We start from the raw sequence: 22,456 nt of genomic DNA, 5'->3' as shown, positions 1-22,456 counted from the left end.
CCATGCATCAGTACAGCAGAGATGTGACGTAACAGGAACATGACTACACATCCAGTCACCGCAGCAGGCAGCTCTGAATTTTCCAGAGATAAAATTCATTTTACCGTAAGTATTTGAAGCAGTAGTGCAATGGGAGGGTGGCAATAAGAAATGAAAGCCATACTATCGAAACAAAATGTCTTTTGAAGAACCTAACAATGGGCATCAGCAAATCTTTAGCAGATTTGGCAACTGAACAGCACGCTAACCTGGAAGGGCCATGGAAATAAACTCCTAATATTTCCTTAAATTAAACACCAGTTTCTGAATACCTTTTCATTTATAAATGATTCTCCTCTAGAAATTTACTAGGGAGCACCTAGAAAGTAAAATACTTGCAACCAACTTTAAGACAACCCTATAGAGGGTGCCTGGGTGGCTCAGTTGTTAAGCATCTGCCTTGCCCTGAGGTCATGACCCCAGGGTGTTGGGATCAAGCCCTGCATGGGGCTCCCTGCTCAGCAGGGAGTCTGCTTCTCCCTCTGTCCCTCCCCCTGCTTGTGCATGCTCTCTCTCTCTCTCTCCAGTAAAAATAAATATTAAAAAAAAAAAATAGACACCCCAGTGGAAGTCTCTAGGGAGAGAATGATTTTTTTTGAGACCATAAGCAGTCTGACTTTTAGGATGCCAGTTAATTCTAAGCACAAGTGGGTATTATTAGACATTTTTATTTTTTTTTATTTTTTTTATTTTTATTTTTATTTTTTTTAAGATTTTATTCATTTATTTTGCAGAGAGAGATCACAAGTAGGCAGAGAGGCAGGCAGAGAGAGAGAGAGAGAGAGGGAGAAGCAGGCTCCCTGCTGAGCAGAGAGCCCGACATGGGACTCGATCCCAGGACCCTGAGATCATGACCTGAGCCGAAGGCAGCAGCTTAACCCACTGAGCCACCCAGGCGCCCCTATTAGACATTTTTAAAGAATAGAATATATTCTTAGATCTGTTTGGGTTCATTCAATGTCACCTGCATCATAAAGGGAAGTGGGACACACCAAAATGCCTGTGAGATGCAGACAAGTTATACAAGGTAAGTTCTAGAGATGTACTCTACCACAGCATGCCCACAGTTAACAGTACTGTCTTGGACACCTAAAAATTTGAGAAGAGGGCAGATCCCATGTTAAGTGTTATTACCACAATAATAAAAAAGATTGAAACTTAAAGTCAACAGACGATACAACTAATTTCCATGATAGGTTAGACCACCTACCAACTGAGAAAGCCCATTCAGCCCTCATGCTGATCATGATCTCAAGGTCATGGGATCGAATCCCGTGTTGGGCTCTAGCTCAGCATGGAGTCTGCTTGTCCTTCTCCCTCTGCTCCTCGCCCCCCCACACTCTCGCAAATACATGAATAAATAAAATCTTTTTTTAAAAAAATCACTCTCACTGTCAAATGAATTAAGTTGGAAAATGTAACAGTTCAAGCATTAACTGATTTTTAAAAATCATGTTTGAATACCCAGCATAAACCTGAAGACCACAATCAGGTCCTGGTTATCAGACTCCCTGGTAATTCTTCTAGCTCATCAAGTTTGAATATCTTTAAAGACTTCTTCTCTGAGTCCTAGAGATGCTTTGCTATGTTAATAATTGTTCCCTGAGACAATTCCCTAGGATCCATGATTAATTTGAAAATAACATTTCATCATCTCAAATATCTCAAAAAGAGAGATGTTAAAGAGCATGTGCTGGCTAATGTTACTCAAACGCACTGAGCAGATAATCAGCACAGGACGACAGTCTCACACAGTATCATTTTAAACTGCAAAATGAAATAGAAAGAAATCAGCCAACGAGTTATCTCTTATAAGGTCGGCTTCTGAGCACCTTCAAGGAGCCATGCTGACAGAGACCCTCAAAGAGCTCCTGTGTGGTACAACAAGGAGGGTGACGGTGGGCCACAGAGGGTGCAGAAACTTCACAAAGACTTTCCAAAGAATAAATTTAAGTAGCACAGCCATTGCCTAATGGAAGCCATTCCAACGGTGAGCAGAGCGGCATTAGAAATGTCATGTTTCATTTTGAACAAAAGCCGTAGAAGGCTTAGTACTCACTGAACAATCACTGAATTAGTCACTCTTTGGAAATGGTCTACTAACTCTGAATCACCTGGCCCTTTTTTACTTTATAAGTCTTCCATAGAAAAGGAATCTAAATGTTTGTTATTCTCTACAGATATAACAGCATGTCTTTCCAGCATTTAAAAATCATAGAAATTCGGAATCTGATGAAGTTAATGGACACCTGTTCAAGTCTTCTCTTCTACTTATTCAACCTGATCATCATGAAAGTCAACAATTGCTAAATAAAGAAGTTAATTACGTTCATAAGGATTTTATTCTTCTGAGATCAATAATGACCAACTTAATTCCATACTGTTTCCATCTTAACAAATATATGGCAAAAACGAAAAGTCCTATTTCTGCTCACTTCATTTTAGCCCTAGGTAAAGGGGAATGACTGACATAAATTCCCACTGGATATCTTCCTAGATTTTACATGTTTTGAGGCATTTAGACCCCACAGCCAATATAAGTGGGCATAGGCATGTTAATTGAAAGTCATCCAGGGGCGCCTGTGTGGCTCAGTGGGTCAAGCATCTGCCTTTGGCTCAGGTCATGGTCCCAGGGTCCTAGGATCGAGTCCCTGTTCAGGCTCCTTGCTCAGGGGGGAGTCTGCTTCTTCCACTGCCTGCCACTCCCCCACTTATGTGCATTCTTTTTCTCTCTGACAAATAAATAAAATCTTAAAAAACGAAAAAGTCATCCATTGCTTTCTTGACTAATGTAAACTAAAGTCAATTTTAATAGTAGCCAAGAAAGCACCTTTAGTAAGATTCAAACATTTTATATAAAAGTCACCTTTCTATAGAGGTCCAAAATGCTATTGGTGGGTTATGCTGTGATAATAACAGTAGTTTTTATCCTCAAGCTAGACCTGGAGAGAATGAAAATTGAACTGAGAAGTTCTTCAGGAAAATACTCCATTTGCATGTGCATGGAGGCCATGTTCTCTTCTTCTTTTAAATAAAGACTCTTTTTTTCCTTTGCACACCTTCTAATTCAGAAGGTTTCGCTAATGTTTTAAATTTTTAAAAAAATACATTTTCAGCATATTAATCAATATATGTTTTGCTATATTGTAATATATCCAATTTTCCCAACAAAAATCTACTAAACCCACCTCTTCAGGCTCAATCAGTTTAAATTCCATGCCCCGCCCAGTCCAGGCAATGAAATGAGAATTTGAAGGATCATCCAGAAGAGCCACCAAAAACTGCCAGAGCTGAAGGGATCCCCGCCGCTGGTATGTGGGTCCTTCCCGATACATTCCTGGTTCCTGTTTGATGTCTCCTACATGAAAAAATGTTGAAGTTTCTATTACTAGCAATATTATGACATTTCCCTAAAATTTACATTAAACCAATCATAAAAATGGTTAAACCACAACCACTTTATGGGTTTCTGTGAAATATAACATCACCACTTTAAATAGGGCTTTAAAACATTTAAAGGATTTTATGCAAACCAAGAACCCATACAAACTACAAACAACTGTATGTAACATGTAAGGGTCAAAATAAATGCAAACAGGTGTAGAGTAAATCCACGAATGTCATTTTCTTATTAAAATTTTGTACAACTATCTCTTTGTTTTCCCAATCATTTATTTAAAAACCGTATCATCCAATCCCACTTCCTCTTGCTTTTATTGTTAATGACTTCATTCCCTGCTCTAAGAAACATAGAAGAGGAAGTAATCAATTCGAAGCTCTGGGCATTTTATTTGTACAAATTCTGCAAACTATAATTTGCAATGCCACATGGAAAAAAATTGCAAATTTTATTGCAAATATTTCAAAGCAAATTTACTATTTTATTTATTCATTTACTTATTTTCACCGATTTACTTATTTATATGAGAGAGAAAAAGAGCAGGGGGAGAGGCAGAGGGAAAGGGAGAGAATCCCACCCAGACTCACGCTGAGCCCGATGTGGGACTTGATCCCACGACCCTGAGATCACAACCTGAGCCAGAATCAAGAGTTGGACTCAACTGACAGAGCCACCCAGGTGTCCCATCTCAAAGGAAATTTATTCTTAAACTCTGAGTTAATTAGTCTATACTTTATATAAATTAGTAAAATCTCATAATAATTCAGGGCATATTGGATTATTATTACACCACCTTTTCCCCACACCTTCATACTGGCACTACCACTTAACTGGCAGGAATAAAAATTCCTTCATTTTTCTTTAACTCTTATTTGCATTTCAGTCACGTGAATTTAGCTTGCAAGTCTTTTTCTCAAGTGCAATCTAAAAACACATATACAGGAGCTTTCTGTAAATCTATATTTTTAATCAAGAAAGGCTGGTTTTTGTTACATTTGTTATTTATACATAGTGTAAAAACCTATTAAGTAGATTATAGCTATAAGGGTGCTACGGTTGTAATTCTTCTGGTATAAATCTGGTTATCTTGTTTTTACCAAACAAACAAAAACTCAGTCATAACTCCTGATTATTTATATCTACCTCCAGCCAACCATCCCTCCAAATATGTGGAACTGGTCACACTGGGCATAAAATGTCTAGGGCCCTACAAACATATCATTGTTAAGGCACAAATTTTTCTTCTCCACTCTAGAAACAATTCAGAGAGAATATAATCAAGCCAATCTCAGCGTAAGTGTGAATTATAAAACAAACCAAATCAGAGGCTTTCTTAAGCCTTTCCTTTGGTCAACATACATATACCTCTTAAAATAATTACAGAAAGAACAACACTTTAAAAACCACAACCAAAATAAAATTATTCAGTCACTAGCTGCTAGAAATCATCATGTCATTTTGGTCTAAGCTAGATAACACAGAAGTGTCTCTTCATATTGATGTCAATGACAGTTCTATTTATCTTAGTTTTTCCTTCTGAGACTTAACAAATTTCTACATGGGGTAACTGAGCAATTATGCAGAGTGAGTGAAACTCTGTCAAATTTTATAATCTCTAGATTGCTTCTGCCTGTAAATGTAACAGACTATACCAGACTTGTCAATGAAAGAATAACCCTTTGCTTTTCAATTCCCTTGGTCTCTATTCCTCATAAAATAAAAAACTAATACTATCTTCCAAAAAATGAGTCTCTTAGTATGAAACTGAAGAATATTTCAAAGTCAAAGGGAATAAGTAATCAAGACTGCTTCCCTAAACATTAGTGTGACTTAGGCCTGTTAGATTATATCATAACCCTATTGGTAGTTACGAGCTGATTTTACTTCCTTATATGTCCATCCTGGTAATCAAGATGGCTTAAACTGTTAAGCTCACTGAAAATGAAAAACAAAACAAAACAAAAAACTGATGGAGGTCACTCCACAGAGGAAAGGCTTTATGCTTTGTCTTAAGAGAAAAGGCTGTATTTTAAGACTTGTGACGCTTGGCTGATCACGTCACAAACCACACTGGCGCTCCAAACTTAAAACTAACATCTATTTCGAATAAGGCCAAAAAAGTGACTCCGACTGGAGCTTAACCCTGTGACCTTGAATGATTTTAGCCATTTAAAGGAAGACTCAGGAAACAGATATTCCCCAAATTATCATTCTTTCGGAGAAGGACCAGAGTAGCAAAAACTTCAGGAACAGAAGAGTCTTCAAGAAACTAATGAAAGATGGAGAAGCAATGTGAGAATGTACTTTGCTGTTTAAATAATGACAATTAGGAGCACCTGGGTGGCTCAGTGGGTTAAAGCCTTGCCTTCAGCTCAGGTCAAGATCTCAGGGTTCAGGCTCTCTGCTCAGCAGGGAGCCTGCTTCCTCCTCTCTCTCTCTCTGCCTGCCTCTCTGCCTACTTGTGATCTCTCTCTGTCAAATAAAAAAATAAATAAATAAATATCTTTAAAAAAAAAAAATAATGACAATTAAAAACTTCTGACAGCTACGAAGTCATTACAGCCATGATCCCCAAAGTTTGTGCAATCAGCTAATCAGAGGGTCCCTGCTCATTTCCTGTTAGACAATCAAAGAAGGAAACAGGGAGACCACTCTGAAGAACCACTAAATCAATTAACTGTTCACTTTTCCCAAAGGTTCCTCATAGATGCTGACTTCTGCTGCTTTAGTCAAGAGAAAAAAAAAAGGGGGGGTCTATCTAACTTGACACTCTTTTTTAAAACCTGAGACCTTTTCACTGCAGAAGTGAGGGATATTAAAAAGCTAATGCTTTCCTAACTCCATCTTAAGCAATTACAAAGTAACTGCACATTAGTAATGAACATCTTCCGGGGGTGGGTGGGGGGAGGAAAAACTCCAAAAGAAGGACTATCACTAACTAAATGGGCAGCTATGTTGTTCCTGCGTTCCATAATGCATCTTTTCTCAAATAATAAAAGGAGAGAGGCTGCATTAGTCATCCATGTATCCACACTTGCATGCTTTCTGCTCTGCTTTGTTAATTACGGGATCAAGCTCCAATAAGCTGCATGTGATCAGCAGGGCAATGGAAAGACACCTTGTACTCTACACAAAGCTCAGCAAGAATGATACTCTCTGATTCTGTCTTTAAAAATGAGATCTCAAAAAAATTTGGAAGGGGAGGCAAACCATAAGAGACTATGGACTCTGAAAAACAACCTGAGGGTTTGAAGGGTCAGGGGTGGGAGGTTGGGGGAACAGGTGGTGGGTAATAGGGAGGGCACGTTTTGCATGGAGCACTGGGTGTTGTGCAAAAACAATGAATACTGTTACGCTGAAAAAATAAATAAAATGGAAAAAAAAAAATGAGATCTCAAGGGTGCCTGGGTGGCTCAGCCATTAAGCGTCTGCCTTCGGCTCAGGTCATGATGCCAGGGTCCTGGGATCGAGCCCCACATGGGGCTCCCTGCTCAGCGGGGAGCCTGCTTCACCCTCTCCCCCTGCTTGTGTTCCTTCTCTCACTCTCTCTCTGTCAATAAATAAATCTTAAAAAAATAAAATAAATAAAAATGAGATCTCTCACAGGACACACAAAAAAAGCTTCTGAATAGGGGAAGGAAGGGAGAATTTATAACAGGTAAAGTTCAGCAAGAGTTGAATGCGTTATAAGTGATGTGCATAGAAATCTTCAAGTTGGGGGGTGCCTGGGTGGCTCAGCCATCAAGCGTCTGGCTTCGGCTCAGGTCATGATCCAGGGGTCCTGGGATCGAGTCCTGCATCAGGCTCCCTGCTCAGTGGGAAGCCTGCTTCTCCCTCTTCCACTCCCCCTGCTTGTGTCCCCTCTCTTACTGTATCTCTCTCCATCAAATAAATAAAAATCTTAAAAAAAAAAAAAGAAAGAAAAAAAGAAAGCTTCAAGCAGGAATGTCAACTGTTTTCATAAGTGTCGAGGGTGATCTCTCCACTCCCTCCTAAAAAAAATATTGAACCTGCAGCACAATGAGAAACCTACCATCAAATTTCTCTGGGACAACACAGGTGTCATCATAAAACTGCCTGGGGCCCTTCTCAAACATACAGCCTGTGGGAGGAAATAGGATACATTTATTCATGATACAAATGAATCTCACAAGCAATTTAAAATATAGCCATGAACACAAAAATTGGGGTAGAAAAGGACTGCCATTTTTCAGCTCTGTGACCTTAGGCACAATACGTAGCCAGCTTCTGTGTCTCTGTTTCCTCACCTGTAAAATGGGAATGATAATAAATCACCTATCTTAAAGGGGTTGTTGTGAGAATTAACTGATTTAATATACACAAGTTTAGAACAGTACCTGGCATATAGTGATAGATGACAGTTAGATATGAGTATTATTACTACCCCAAGCACAGAGCAGGTGAATGCTGGCAAATATAGAAATTACAATAATATCATCTCCTTTTTCATTTTCTTCCAAGTTTTGTTATTCATGAGATAGGAGGAAAATCAAGATGAGTTACTTATATTTACCTTGCACAGTACCCTGATAAACTGAAACACATTCAGTTTACCTCTTACTTCCCTGGAGAAATATTTAGCTAGGCTAGCCTCATGTTTTCATCTTCAACAGCCAAAACAGTTTTAAATTTTCTTTTTAACTTTCCTTTCTAACCTGTAACAAAACTAAGTCCACAGGAAAAATGCAAAATAAATCAACAGCTTTTACCCTCATTTTTCTCCCCCCTAGATCCTTGACTATGACTTTCAATGAACTGTTGTCATCTTTAATCACCAGTAAGAAAGTTCATATTCTTTAGTCACAGTTTTCTTTCCTAGATGTTCTGGTCTCTACGGTGAGCACATAATAGTACCAACAGCAGTGACAATAATTACAGTGGATTTCTGCTAAATTTTTGGTCCCAAATATTCTGGATTTACCAGCTTATTATACTCTTCTTTAAATATCAACATTTACTTCTATCAGTATCACTCATATGAAACAACCAGTATTAGACCTAACCTCAAAAGATGTACCTATGTCATCCTACTGAAGACACAGAACACTTCTGTTATGAACCATGCACATATTTCCAGAAACACCTTAATAGGTAATTTATCTAGAGAAGATCCTTTTTATCCATTACTCTGCAGGTATCAAAGTCCATTAGACCAAAGCTTTCCCACCATGGTTACCGTGAACACATCACAATAAAAACTCCTGTAGGCCTCTTATGTAAAATCCCATTCTTAACAATTTGTCTAAAAATGAAAAATCTAGGATATATAAAGGCAAATATATTTAAATCTACTCTCTTTTACTTCAAAACACAGACTTAGTTCTTAAAACAAAACTGAAATTCCTCGAAGATTCATTTCAGTAGAGAGTAGTAAGGTAGGCTAATCTATAAAGCACATGTTCTATTTTAGAAGGATGTGGTTGTTGGCAAAAAAAAAAACAAAAAACAAAAAAAAAACACACACAGAAATCCACTTTTCAGCTGTTTATACACACATGACTCATGCTAACAACCAAATTCAAGATAACATGACCTGAAACATCTTCCTTTTACTTTAAAAAGATAAAGTTTTAAAACAGTGGTTTAGGGAACAACAGTGATTTTTCCCATAAAACCTAATGATTAATCAAATTACTGGCTCTTTGGTATGTATGATAATGTTGACCATATTGACAAGGAATTTCAATAACAGAAAACTTAACTTCTGTTCTGCTGGGATGAGCCAGGAAGCCTTCTTGCCTCATATAAATGGAGTGGCAGCTAGGCACTTCTGAAAGAAGAAACAACATCAGTCAGAGAACTTTGGAGCTGAAAATGTGCTGTTACCAAGACAAAAGTGCAGATAGGAAAATAAGAAAAACTGACATGAGTCTCCATGAGGGGAGCTTCCAACCATAGTTAACATTTCAGGCAGGGCCCACACAGGAAATAGAAAAACAAGAGGCACCTGGCTGGCTCAGTCGGTTAAGTGTCCGACTTTGATTTCAGCTGAGGTCATGATCTCAGGGCTGTAAGATCGAGCCCTGTGTTGGGTTCCAAGCTCAGCACGGAGTCTGCTTGACATTCTCCCCCTCTGCCCCTCTTCTAGCTATAGCACTCTCTCTCATTTTCTAAAATAAATTAATTAATTTTAAAAAAAGGGAAAAATGAGAAGCATATCAGGGTAGACACAGATTCTCTCCAACAGGCTTGTAAATTCAAAGTTTTACCCACATTTACTGAAAATGGCTCTCCTGTAACCCCACATGAATGTGAGAGTGACCTTGAAACAAATGATGTCATGAGTAAAGCTACATTTGGGGGCAATTATGGGATAAGTTTGTATATCCTTGGTGTTCAAAGCAAAGATCAATAAAGATTCAGTCACGGTTTATTTCATGAACACTGGTAGAAATTATTATGAAAAGACAAAATTGCCACATCTCTTAAAATTACTCCAGCCTTTTAAGGTTATTGCTATTTTTCACCCCCAGAAAAAAGTATGATTGCCTTTTTATTTTGTTAAGCACACAGGTCATAATCAAAACAAATGAGACTATAAAACAGAAATCCAACAATTTCATAGCAAACACCATTATGACGTTAGGAGTAAGGCCTTGCCTACCTGACCAAGTTAACTCATCACTGAGAAAATAAACCTGGTTAATGGTTAAACTTGAGTCACAGTGATGGCTGTGTATTTAACGTGTTTAGTACCTTAGATAAAGGGAAAAGGGCAGACATACAGATTAGGAGACAAAAGATTAAAATTTGAGTTCTTAACTTATTACTAATAAACCTAAATGACTTTAGGTAAGCCATTCTGTATTAAGCTTATATAAAATAAAGTGCTGGATCAGATATCATCTAAAGTCTATTACAGGCTCAAGTTCTTTGATTCTGAATAGAATGTCACTCACATGACTAGAGCCTGATTTCTGCTGAAGCCACTGGAGCCCCAGGAAGGACCCTCCACTTACTGCAATCCCTCCTGATGCCCTGCACATTTCGTAGATGCTGTTTCTTTTTCTTTTTCTTTCAGAATGTTCCCCAGATTTTATGTTTTAGGTCCCATGAACTTGGGCCCAACCGTGTACAGAATATACACAGACTCTATAGGAAGGTATAATTATATGTGACTGAATTAATTCTATCTTCTGTATGTATACTCAAGTTTTTGAAACTTCAAACATATACACAAATAAACTTATAAAAGAGAGGCAGGGCAGGGGTTCGTCAGGGGAAGGGAGGGTAAAATGAAACGAGGTGGAGTGGGGAGCAAGACACACCATAAGACTCTTAATCTCAGGAAAGACTCTTAATCTCAGGAAACAAACTGAGGGCTGCTGGAGGGGAGCGGGGGGAAGGGTTAGGGTGGCTGGGGGATGGTCACTGGGGAGGGTGTGAGTGCTGTGAATTGTGAAAGACTGATGATTCACAGAACTGTACCCCTAAAACAAATAATACATTATATGTTAATAAAAAAATACACATGACAAATGTCCTATTTAATATAAGAGTATGTCTTCCATTCTACCACTTATAGCAAATACATGATTTCTGAACAAGTAACAAAGAACACTTAAATGAACTGGGAGCTAAAGACCCTCATGTCTTCTTAACTAACCATCCACAGACTTTCACGTTGTAACAGATAATTAGCACTATTTATTTGGCCTAAAGGCCATTCTTCCTTGGTCTGGAATGTTCCATTTTTAAAGTGTATCTATTTTTTAAAAATTTGCCCGGTATTAATGTCAACCAAAATATGAGATAATTTTTCACAGAAAAAAAGTTTACGTGGTTTTAGTCAAAAATAGCTTAATGGCGCTTCCTAATATTTATAACACTTAAAAGTATGTAGAAATCAATATCTTCTGAGTTGAAAACAATATAAAACTCATTATCAAACATTTAGAACACCATGCCTTTTTTTTTTTTTTAATATTTTATTTATTTGACAGACAGAAATCACAAGCAGGCAGAGAGGCAAGCAGAGAGAGAGGAGGAAGCAGGCTCCCTGCGGAGCAGAGAGCCCGCGATGCGGGGGCTCGATCCCAGGACCCTGAGATCATGACCTGAGCTGAAGGCAGAGGCTTTAACCCACTGAGCCACCCAGGCGCCCCCATGCCTTCTTTATATTACATATGATCTAGTATATAATTCGGACCCTACAAAAGACAGAGTTTATCTTGTCTCCTGGTATCAGGAAACTTATAATGGGGTTGCAGGGCAGTTGAACTTCTGGGTTACCAAAGAGCTAGCAATCCATTTTATCTATACTTTTTAACCAGTGGTACTTCAAATTCATTTTTAATGTTATGTTGATTTATTGCCAGGCATCGAGCCCTCCAAGCAGCTGGGCCTAGTAGGGACAGTGTTAATGACTCTGCCATCAGCTTAGCAGCTGTTTAGAGGTAAGAATTTTGTTGTACCAATGTTGACACCCTGCCACAAAATACTTTTACTGACTGCTGCCCAGCTGGAGTATGGCTCTAAAAACAGCTGGCTGGCTCTGGAGGCGGCTAGAGGAAAACACAGAGATTAAACTCTATTATATATAAGTGTGACTAAATGTAGTCTTTCCTCCCCAGAGGGGGAGAAAAAGAGAAGAGGAAATTCAAGCATTTATAAGAAACCCACTAGGCAAAGTCGAAGGAACATCTTACGGAAGTACTCTAACATAATAGAAAATAAGCATGATCCTGGACATCTGACATCAAAGATCGAATTTGATGACCATTTCACTAATTCCCATGTATCTATTGACCTTGATGATTTGTTATTTCTTGTGCTAATTCTGTAATTTTTTCATAAATTCTATTTCTCAATATGGCATTTAAAGTATAGTGATTTAAAATTCATAATAAATTAATGATTTATAATGGGCTAAAGCCAGAACCTCCATTACAGTTCCAGAAACCAAACCTGTGATCTGACTTCTAAGCAAAGCCATGAATGGCAATTTAGGGAAAAAAAAATATATATATATAAGAACATGATTGTGTTTTTACCATTCTTAATACTATTTATGATACTCCAGAGTAAATAAAATTAACATCTAGCTCTTGAAATTCAGACTAGCATTGTTTAAATCCAGTCTATCCTTAAAATCGGTATCCTTTATACAGTCCAGAGAAGTCTGAAAAAATATAGCTAAGGGGAGTTTATTCCCCTAAAGTAACTAAAGTCATGTTATCCTAAAGTGGTATCAGTTAATTTATGACTATCAGAGTGGGTCAGACTCTAATCAAATTGTAGAAACATTTCCAAAGTGATTATTCAATCAAATGACTAACATGGTTAATTAGGAGCCATAAACATTGCTCTGAAGTTCATCAAAGTAATGACTTGCCCAGAAAAATTACTGCTAATTAAATTGCCTGCTGCTTTCATTTCTACCTTATCTAATAAAAAATCCAACCAATGAAGTTTGGCAGTACATTTTAACTTTTGCTAAATGCTCAACTAAGAACCAAACTAGCTAAGCGGTGACTTCAAAGGCAAATGTTCTGTGGCAGGGAATGGAGGCATTGCACACACATGCATTCATGTTATTTCATGGAATAAAGCTCACAAAATTCAGCAACAATAACAAACTGCAGTTTAACCTTTGCACAAATGTTACTCTGACAGTGTGTTTATACTGTTCAATTATGTGTCCATAGCTTACAATGTTAGGGTCATGAGCACAGCACTACGATTACAAATGGGCTCCTTGCCTTCTAACAGACCTGATATTGAACCTCAGTTCTGATAGTTCATGGGAGTATGAAATTTTGCTAGTTATTTAACATCTTCAACTCTCAACTTTCACATCTGTAAAATGGGAATAATATGTGATATCCTTCAAAGGGTTGGGAGAGAGACCATAAGGACAACATTTCACTTAATGCCAACAGTGAGGATTCAATATATGGTACTTATCATTTTTTTTAAGATTTTATTTATTATTTGACAGAGATCACAGTAGGCAGAGAGGCAGGCAGAGAGAGAGAGGAGGAAGCAGGCTCCCTGCAGAGCAGAGAGCCAGATGTGGGGCTCGATCCCAGGACTCTGGGATCATGACCTGGGCTGAAGGCAGAGGCTTTAACCCACTGAGCCACCCAGGCACCCCTATGGTACTTATCATTAATAAGAGAAACTATTTTTAAGTGTCCCTCATGAGTGTTTAAAATGAGTAAACCACAGGTACTTAAAACTAAAAATAATTAAGTCTTTATTTTTATATCTTTTAAGATTTTATTTATTTATTTGACAGACAGAGAGAGATCACAAGTAGGCAGAGGAGCAGGCAGAGAGAGAAGGGGAAGCAGGTTCCCCACTAAGCAGAGAGCCCGATGCGGGGCTCAATCCCAGGATCTTAAGATCCTGACACAGGCGGGAGGCAGAGGCTTAACCCACTGAGCCACCCGGGTGCCCCTATTTTTTTTTTTTTTTCCATTTTATATCTTAATCTGATGTTCTTAAAACACTTACTGAGAAGGCTGAACCTGTGGTATTTAAAACATATTGATTTAAAATTCATTATAAATTTACGATTTATCAGGTTTAAGCGAGGCTCTCCATTACATTTTCAAAATAGTTGGAGGTACTTTTTATGAGCTTCTATTTACAATGTTATGCCCCGATATTTGCTGCTAAATGGCTTTGGTTTAAAAAGTTTTAAATTCAGGGGCGCCTCGGTGGCTCACTAGGTTAAGTGTCTGACTTTGGCTTAGGTCATGATCCAGGGTCCTGGAATGGAACTCGGTGTGTAACCCCATGTGGAGACCCACCTCAAGCCCCCACTGAGTCCTGTGCTCAGCGGGGAGCCTGCCTCTTCCTGTCTCTCTGCCCCTCCCCACCACTCATGTTCCCTCTGTCTCAAATTAAAAAATAAAATGTTTTAAATCCAATCTATAATTTGAATTATGTAAATTTAAGACAAAGGACTTTGTATTATTTTGAAACTTATGGATCAAAAAGCACTACAATGTGACACTTAGCACGGGCCCAGTCAACTTGCAGAAACTAAACTGCCTGTAATTTGTCACACATGAACTCGGGGGATGATTAGCTGATCTAATAGGCTACAAAAATTCAGAGCAGCAAAGCACTGTCGTCATTTTAATGCGCTAGTTAACGTAGGGGCAGTTAGAAGAACAGTAAACTAACACCCCGAATTATCTGATTTGATTAGTCGTTACTTTAGTAACACTGTGAAAACTGCCTTTAAATTAAGATATTCAGGTATGAAACTAAAAAGTTAATTCTTCTGTCTCTTGCATCTTAAAAGCCATATTGGGAAATACAGCACTGATCTGGGGAGCTTTACAGAAGCTTTGACCACAAAGGGGGGTTTTGACTTTGCACACTTGATCGAGCTACACCCTGTTCCGATGGGCAGGTTTGCGTACTGCTGCCCAGGGGCGCAGAAGGAACGGTCCCCTTCAGGGCACGGTTTGCCGAAAGCTCCTATGAGCTGTACCAGGCCAGATCAGAGACAAAATATTTGCCACGACCCTATGTCACATCTCTATACTTTGCTAAATTGTTCATTATCAAATAGTGTGCGAGCCTGGAAATATTTGATTTTGCAAACTTTGAACAAGGAGATAGAAATCACATAGCGAATCGAGAAAATTATATTTTATAAAGTTTCCTGAAAAGGATGCTAAGGGGAAGGAATTTTTTTTATGGCCACGTGATCTCCCTATGATAGAACAAATCTAAAAGGAATTAACTCTAAAAATAAGGCCCAGGATGAGTATGTCTAATTCACTTGAGAAAGAAGGCAAGTGGGATGGCACAAAAATGAAGTTTTTTAAGACCTGTTTGTCATCAGTCACAAAAGCTCTACATGGATGTAATAACATCTTAGTCACTGAGCCTCCTATAAAAAAAGAAAAAAGTTGAAGTTGGCTGAAATCATGAGATAGATGAATTCAGTATGACCTCATTCACACTTCGATGGGATCTTTTTCATTAGGATTTTTGGTAAACTGCGAATATAAACAATGTAAAATCTACAGAGATATTCTCTTCCACTACAGCTCAGAGATACAGCATCTATTGTTGATAGACCGTGAGGACAGAAAGAGTACCATGTCAGTCTTTACAGTGTAGTCTTTGCAAGATATCAAAAAAAAAGTAGTACTTTTATCTGCATTCAGGTTACTTTTAAAAACATAAAGGCTATGTAACATGAAGTAACAGCATAGAATAGTATTGCTCTAAGACCACAAACTTCTCTTGTAATCATGTGGGTTTCGGGGGGAAACAGTATCCTACACAAATAATGACCAGATTCAGGTTTAACTTATATGATCTAGCAGGCTGACAATTTTATAAGTTTTACAAGCCTGTGAGGTTATACTAAGTTAGAGTCAAAAATAAAATTGAGGTGAGAGGAAATACAAGGACAATTGTAACTTTGACTGTTTACTAGATATTACTGTAACAGTTTACCGAAGCTTAAAAGAAAATATAAGAAAAGATGCCATTAGCGGTTAGCATGGGGTCACAAGAGAATTCTGAAGAGGGGGACATTTTGATGCTGGGTTTCAATCCTGAATCGTTTCCCTTCTGGAATCTACATGATGTGAACCAAACACACCATGAATTGCTGTGTCCTCTCCCTTTCACCTCCTCTTGTATCACAGCAATATTCAGATATGTATTCTACTTGCTTTGAACATGAATAATACTAGTATGGAGTTCTGCGTGATGGCTTCACTCCATCATCAGTCTAATCGTACAATATCTTGTTGGTCTTACACAATAGGACACTCTTCACTGAAGAATATTTCTCACTTTGTCTTATCCTCTAGCCTCCCATACACGGTACTTGTAAACATTAGAAATCATAACGGCACCTTATTCAAGGATTAGCAGTCTTTCAGCAAATCTCTAGTAGGAATCAAGATAAAAATCAAACGGACAGAAATCCCTTAGTCTTGCCTGGACCCCTACTACTATAGATATGAGTAATTTTACAAACATAATCATATCTAATCCTTATAAAAACCGAAAGGTAAAGGAATTACATGCCCTTTTTATAAATGAGGAGACGAAGGATAAAAGGTACAACAAAACATGCTTGATCGGACAAAGAGAGTAAAGAGTCACTGGGCCCAGAATTCAGTGTAATGTTCCCAGTGTCATACAAAGTGGGTGGTTTTGTTTTTTATTGCTAAGAATAACAAAAACAGACGGGTGAAGCGGTGCACAGTGAAGGCCCACACACTGAAACGAAGCGTCCCCAGGATGCAGTATTCCAAGATTCTTCTTGAAATTTAAGAAAATGGTCAATAAACGACAATGACACATGATTGTCATTCTCTCGGTTTTGTTTTGGTTGCTTTTCACATCTATCTCGGAATTTCACCCCTTGTAAACGTTTCCAGACAGTATTCGAAGCAATTAACTAAAAAAATTCTCTTACATACACATGGTAAAAACATATCATCTATTTAATGTGATAGAAATTCCTTGAAAAGGTTTCAATTAAGTTATTCATGTGATAGGTAAAAATATTTTATGGAAATAAAAAGTCTTCCTTTTCCTCTAAACTATTAAGTCATTAACTCACTGAAATATACAAATCCTCTAAGTAAAGAAAAAAAATTCTGTAACCACATTCTATACTTAAAAATCCATTCAAATACTTTCTAAAAAATAAATAATATTTATCTTACCTCTTTTTCACATTCATGAAACACACATACGTGCACACGTGCACACACACACACACAGATCCAAATATGCATCCTTAAAACATTTAATTTCCAATCTTAGTTGCCCACATAAGACAGTTGTATGTTCATTTCGTCCACTTGCAATAAGCTGTTCTGGGCCAAAGCATCCTGATGGCTTTCTTTAAAAAGAAACTAAAAATCCCACACTATAAACGTCCTCTCCCCTCCCCTTTTTAATTCCCTTTTTTGATGCTAGTACAAGTCACAAGCAGATTATCCCTCCCTTCCCCCTTTCCTGCCTGTAAAATCCAAGTTAGACAAACACTGTGTGGCTGAAATGACATATTTGAATGGAATTCAGACCCACCAGTTCCTGTTTATGTTTCTGATTTGAGAATGTTGTCTTCTCATTCACTATACATTAGGAGCACTGCAAGGCCATAAATAGTGCTGGGTTACATGCAGGCAGAACCAATGAGCATTAATCATTACTTCTAGCCAACTGGCAAAAGCAGCAGCTGATGGAACATGACACCCTTTAGCTCTGTATAAATGGACATTCCAGAGAGTGAGAGTGTGTGTATGTGTGTGTGTGCCTGTGTGTGTGCGCGTGTGTGTTTCCTTTCAGTCTCCATTTTATGAATGAAACTCCAGGCTCTATAGAGTCCATTCATGGAAGACAAATGCTTCCAGGGCTCTGCCCCCAGGGATCAATCAGTCATGGGTAAAACTGATATGATTGGTTTAAGACAGCCTTCAGCCTTCCATTACGGGCTTAAAATGCAGCCCCTGTCCATTTGACCTGTGTTAATGCATAAAGAGTAAATCCAGACCATAGTCTCAATTCTCAAATCAAATCACTAGCCAGTGCCACTTACTGTAACTGTAGATTGAGAGCATATTTAAGTATTTCTTAGAAAAAGTGGTAGAGTACACCAGAGTACTGTTTTGGGAGATTTGCTATTTTAACTCAGAAAAATGAGGAGAACCCCCAGGAGGCATGTGGGGCGATAAAAAGCAAAGTCAGTCCGGGTATCTACTGTAATAACAAAATCAATTAGAAGACATCGCCGTCACTTTTCACAAGCACCTAAAAATCGGAAATTAAGTGATCCACTAGTCCACAAATCACTGGCTGAGGAAAAGAAAATCATCTTTGGATGTTAGAGAAACAGACAGAATGTTGACATTTTCCGAAGGGTCAATAGCTCATTCCTTTAAATTCCCAAGTGATTCTCCAGTTGAATTTCTTGAAGCAATAGTTTTAAAGCTAGGATGGGAAAAAAAAAAAAAAAAAATGAGCTGCCATGTTTCAGGAGAAAATGTAGCCATAAGCAAATGATGCTTACTAATGGAACAGGGCCAAGGCTTGGCCTTTGGGAGTGTTAAATATCAGGTACAAAAAGCCAAAGTTCATGAAACCATAATCATCGCTGCACTGGAAATTACTAAAGATGGCAGTGCTTAAAAATACCTAGAGTTTTTAGAAGGAAAAAAGTTATTTATGAGCAATCATGGGGATAATTTGTGAAGAGTCTGTCGTATACCAAACAGTGTTAAACACATAATAGGTTTTATCAGTCATCTACAACCCGGTCCTTGACTCCAGAGGGAAGAAACCACTTCTCTCTTCCAGGGACGTTAAAGCCACACAGGGAAAAGAGTTGCAGTCACAATCTCTATACACATCTCCAAAGAATTTCTCACAAAATCTTTACCACGCCTGTTGAAGAAGGGACGAGCAGAAATGGAAAAGATGCCAAGTCTTTGGCTTTAAACCTGTGAAGGACTGTCTACTGTGGCATCATGACAATTTAATATGTATCTTCTAATTTCTACTAATTGATTAGTAAATGAGCAGAGAATACAGTTACTGACATATTTTAGAATTCAAAATTGAAATGCCCGACATAGCCAGTCATAAAGAATTCTATAATCTCCCAGCCAGAGAAAATATGGAACAGAGGCAAGACCACTGAAGAGTGAACATACATGGAATTATTAATTCCTAAATAATACTCTTTATTCAAGGCTTTAACATTTTATTCCTCTCTTTGAGGTGATTCAACAGATATGTAAATAAAAGATGAAATTAAGCTGAATATTTTCAAATGCAATATTTCATATTTGAAATTTTAAAATTATAATTATTGGCCATAGGAACTTCCACTTTGGAGATGAAGAAGCCTGCTAGTTTATGGAAAGCCTGGGTGTTTTGTTTTGTTTTTAAAGATTTTATTTATTTATTTGACAGAGAGAGATCACAAGTAGGCAGAGAAGCAGGCAGAGAGAGAGGAGGAAGCAGGCTCCCTGCTGAGCAGAGAGCCCGATGCGGGGCTCGGGCCCAGGACCCCAGGATCATGACCTGAACCAAAGGCAGAGGCTTAACCCACTGAGCCACCCAGGTGCCCCAAGCCTGGGTGTTTAAAATAAGTATCAGGAGGGGTGCCTAGGTGGCTCAGTCATTAGGCATGTGCCTTCGGCTCAGGTCATGATCCCAGGGTCCTGGGATCGAGTCCCCCATTAGGCTCTCTGCCACTCTCCTGCTTGTGTTCCCTCTCTCACTGTCTCTCTCTCTGTTAAATAAATAAATAAAATCTCTTAAAAAATAAATAAGTATCAGGAGCTCTTACTCCCTCTGTTCCATCTGACTTCCATTAGCATTCTTCAATAGTTTCCTTTTGTAATCACTGCATTCCTTGTGTTTCTTGAACAATATGTTTGGTTGTTTACTTATGTGTAACTCAATTGTTCAGAAAAGATGTGAGAAAATTTATTAGAAAATATGCATGAGGTCAATTTTTCTAAAATATGTATCTCCTCTTGTAAATAAATAATAAAAATCATTTAAAAAATAGTAAACGCTGATGACAAAATTTCTGAGATATTACTCTGGTAGTAGTAGTAACACTCATTGTAGTAATAGTTTCTAGATAAACTACTAGGTAATTGTGGTCTTCTGAATTTTGTTCTCTTGTGTTCACTTTTTTGAAATTCTGTGTAAGTGCAATCAATCGATCAAGGTCCTTAAGAATCTTTTCCAAAGTCACAAAGCACTATTTATTTATATTTCTATGTAGCTGCAGAAAATAATTATGTTCACCTTGCTCTGTTCTCCACTGATTCCAACCTGTAACTTCCGCTTTAAAACCTTATTATAAACTTTGCAAGGTGAATCCTGAGCAAGGCTTACTAGAAACAGCATTAAAAATTACTCGACTATTTTTCCTATGATTTGACTAAGATGAGTAGCCACCAACACAGCAAAAACACAGAACAACAATGACAATGGAAAAATTTTCCTCCCTTGCCATTTTAGAAACCCAAGAATATTTATATTTAACTCTCTTGTTTAATGGGCCAGCTTGGGCCTCTATGAGTACCAGATAAATTTATCAGACCCGACAGCTGAAACTTGAACATATTCTTAGTTTTCACATACTTAACATGAAGTAAATATGTCTTCAGTATTTATTTCATTACTTCTCTGCCTATATTTGATTTTTCTACATGCTAAAAGACAGAAAATCTTTCTTTAAATGTATAAAGGTTTGTCTCTTGGCTTTTATCAAAGTCCTAAGGTGACAAGAAGGATATGGGGAAACTTGGGAAGGCTGCTTGGGTGAAGAATGGATTTAAAAACAGAGGATGGAAAAGTCCTACCATCTTCTCCCAAATGTAAGCTTCCTTATATCTGTTTTATATAATGCAGTTCCTCATAAGCTTTCTGGTGAAAAATGGATTCAGCTGATAAAAGATTGAAAATGACTGCTCTAGTTAAATTCTAAGCCTTTCAGAGCTATCAAAAAATTTTTTTTAAGATTTTATTTTTAAATAATCTCTATACCAGACATGGGGCTGGAACCCATAACCCCATGCTCTACGGACTGAGCCAGGGAGGCATCCTGAGCTACCAAACATTTTAACAAAGAATAGGTGAGACCCAGTAAGAAGGCTCAGATAATCTCAAATTTCATATACAATCCGAGCATTTTAGAGCTTGATGAGAGCTGTTAATTAGCTACCTTTTCCTTCTAATTATTACTAAGCCTTTTCCAGAAGACCTATAATGGTAAGTCACTTTCTTGACAATCTCAACTATTGACCATATTTATGTTATTTTTTTTTAAAGGAAACAGAATGCATTTCAATCCTAAATGTCACTGGAGGTCCCATATTTTCCTGTCTTACAACAGTGACCACCTCATAACTGGAATAAAATTTGGGAACCATCTAATGTAAAGGAAAAACACACCTCAGGTCTTAGGGCAGACCTTTTATTGCTCTCAGGGAGAACTTGGACAAAGTACAGGAAAACTTAGTCCAAAAATTAGAGTATAGGATGAATAATATAGTAAGAAATGGTGGATTAAAGTACTTTGGACATCTATGTAGAAAGACAGTGGTGGTTTAGCAGTATACTAAACCAAGAAAATCTGGGTTTTGACTATTTCACAAAATATCTGTGTACCTGGAGATAAGTTAATAGGAATGAGCCTCAGGCATTTTTTTAAAATTTTTATTTACTTTTTAAATTTCTTTTCAGTGTTCCAGAATTCATTGTTTATTAAGAGGAAGCAGGCTCCCTGCTGAGCAGAGAGCCCGATGCGGGTCTCGATCCCAGGACCCTGAGATCATGACCTGAGCTGAAGGCGGAGGCTTTAACCCACTGAGCCACCCAGGCTCCCCAATCCTCAGGCATTTCACCTGTACAACGGAGGTGTGGGGAAGGAATGTGAACTAGATGATCTCTAAGAGCATTCAGTTTAAAAATTTCTAACCCTGTGAAACAACACTTTGTGTCAATTTCCCAATTTAAAATCAGCGTTCACAACCTTGGCCACCACATACATGTCACACGCCTCCAAACTGAAGGAAGGCCTCATCAGTATCAGCAGAGTAGCCCTACAAAACACCACGAATAAATACAGAAGCCTTTCTTCAGGAGACACATGATGTCAGCTTTCTCCACTACCTTCTCCTTCTACTTCCTCCTCTCCTGAAGCTCAAGGCTTGTCTGCCATTTTCTGATTTAAGCAACTTTCTTCCTGTCCTTGAAAGCTCTGCTTTCCCTCCTCCCCCCTCCCCAGCCATTAAACTGCTCCATCCCCTGGCTGGGAGGCATCTTTTAAACTAAGTCAAGTGACAGAATAGACCCTGAGGACTAAAAATATCTTATTCATGTACTACTCACCCCCAGCCAACTCTTAAGTTGAGATTTTCAGTGTATCCCCAAATGCAAAGGAACAAAGCACTGTGGATTGCAAACACCATGCAGGGAGGAAGGGGAGATCCAGTAAGTACCATACTAATTCTGCTCCCTCCTCTAAGGCAGTCC

The 22,456-nt window shown here is 38.2% G+C and overlaps 1 protein-coding gene across 7 annotated transcripts in view; it reads right to left on the bottom strand.

Moving 5' to 3' along the window:
- ETV1 (ETS variant transcription factor 1) overlaps positions 1-22,456 on the bottom strand; it is a 92,052-nt gene that overhangs the window by 8,661 nt on the left and 60,935 nt on the right. For all 7 annotated transcript variants that reach the window (XM_046021343.1, XM_046021342.1, XM_046021344.1 and 4 more), the window contains 3 exons: positions 9,162-9,230; positions 7,473-7,541; positions 3,228-3,397 (listed from right to left, as the gene is read on the bottom strand). In XM_046021343.1, the coding sequence (XP_045877299.1) occupies positions 3,228-3,397; positions 7,473-7,541; positions 9,162-9,230 (308 nt within the window). The remainder of the gene's footprint in view (positions 1-3,227; positions 3,398-7,472; positions 7,542-9,161; positions 9,231-22,456) is intronic.

The sequence above is a fragment of the Meles meles genome, chromosome 10 (genome assembly GCF_922984935.1).
Source record: "Meles meles chromosome 10, mMelMel3.1 paternal haplotype, whole genome shotgun sequence".
NCBI lineage: Eukaryota > Metazoa > Chordata > Mammalia > Carnivora > Mustelidae > Meles > Meles meles.
The sequence above is the reverse complement of the archived record's forward strand: the minus strand, read 5'-3'. Positions and strand labels throughout refer to the sequence as shown.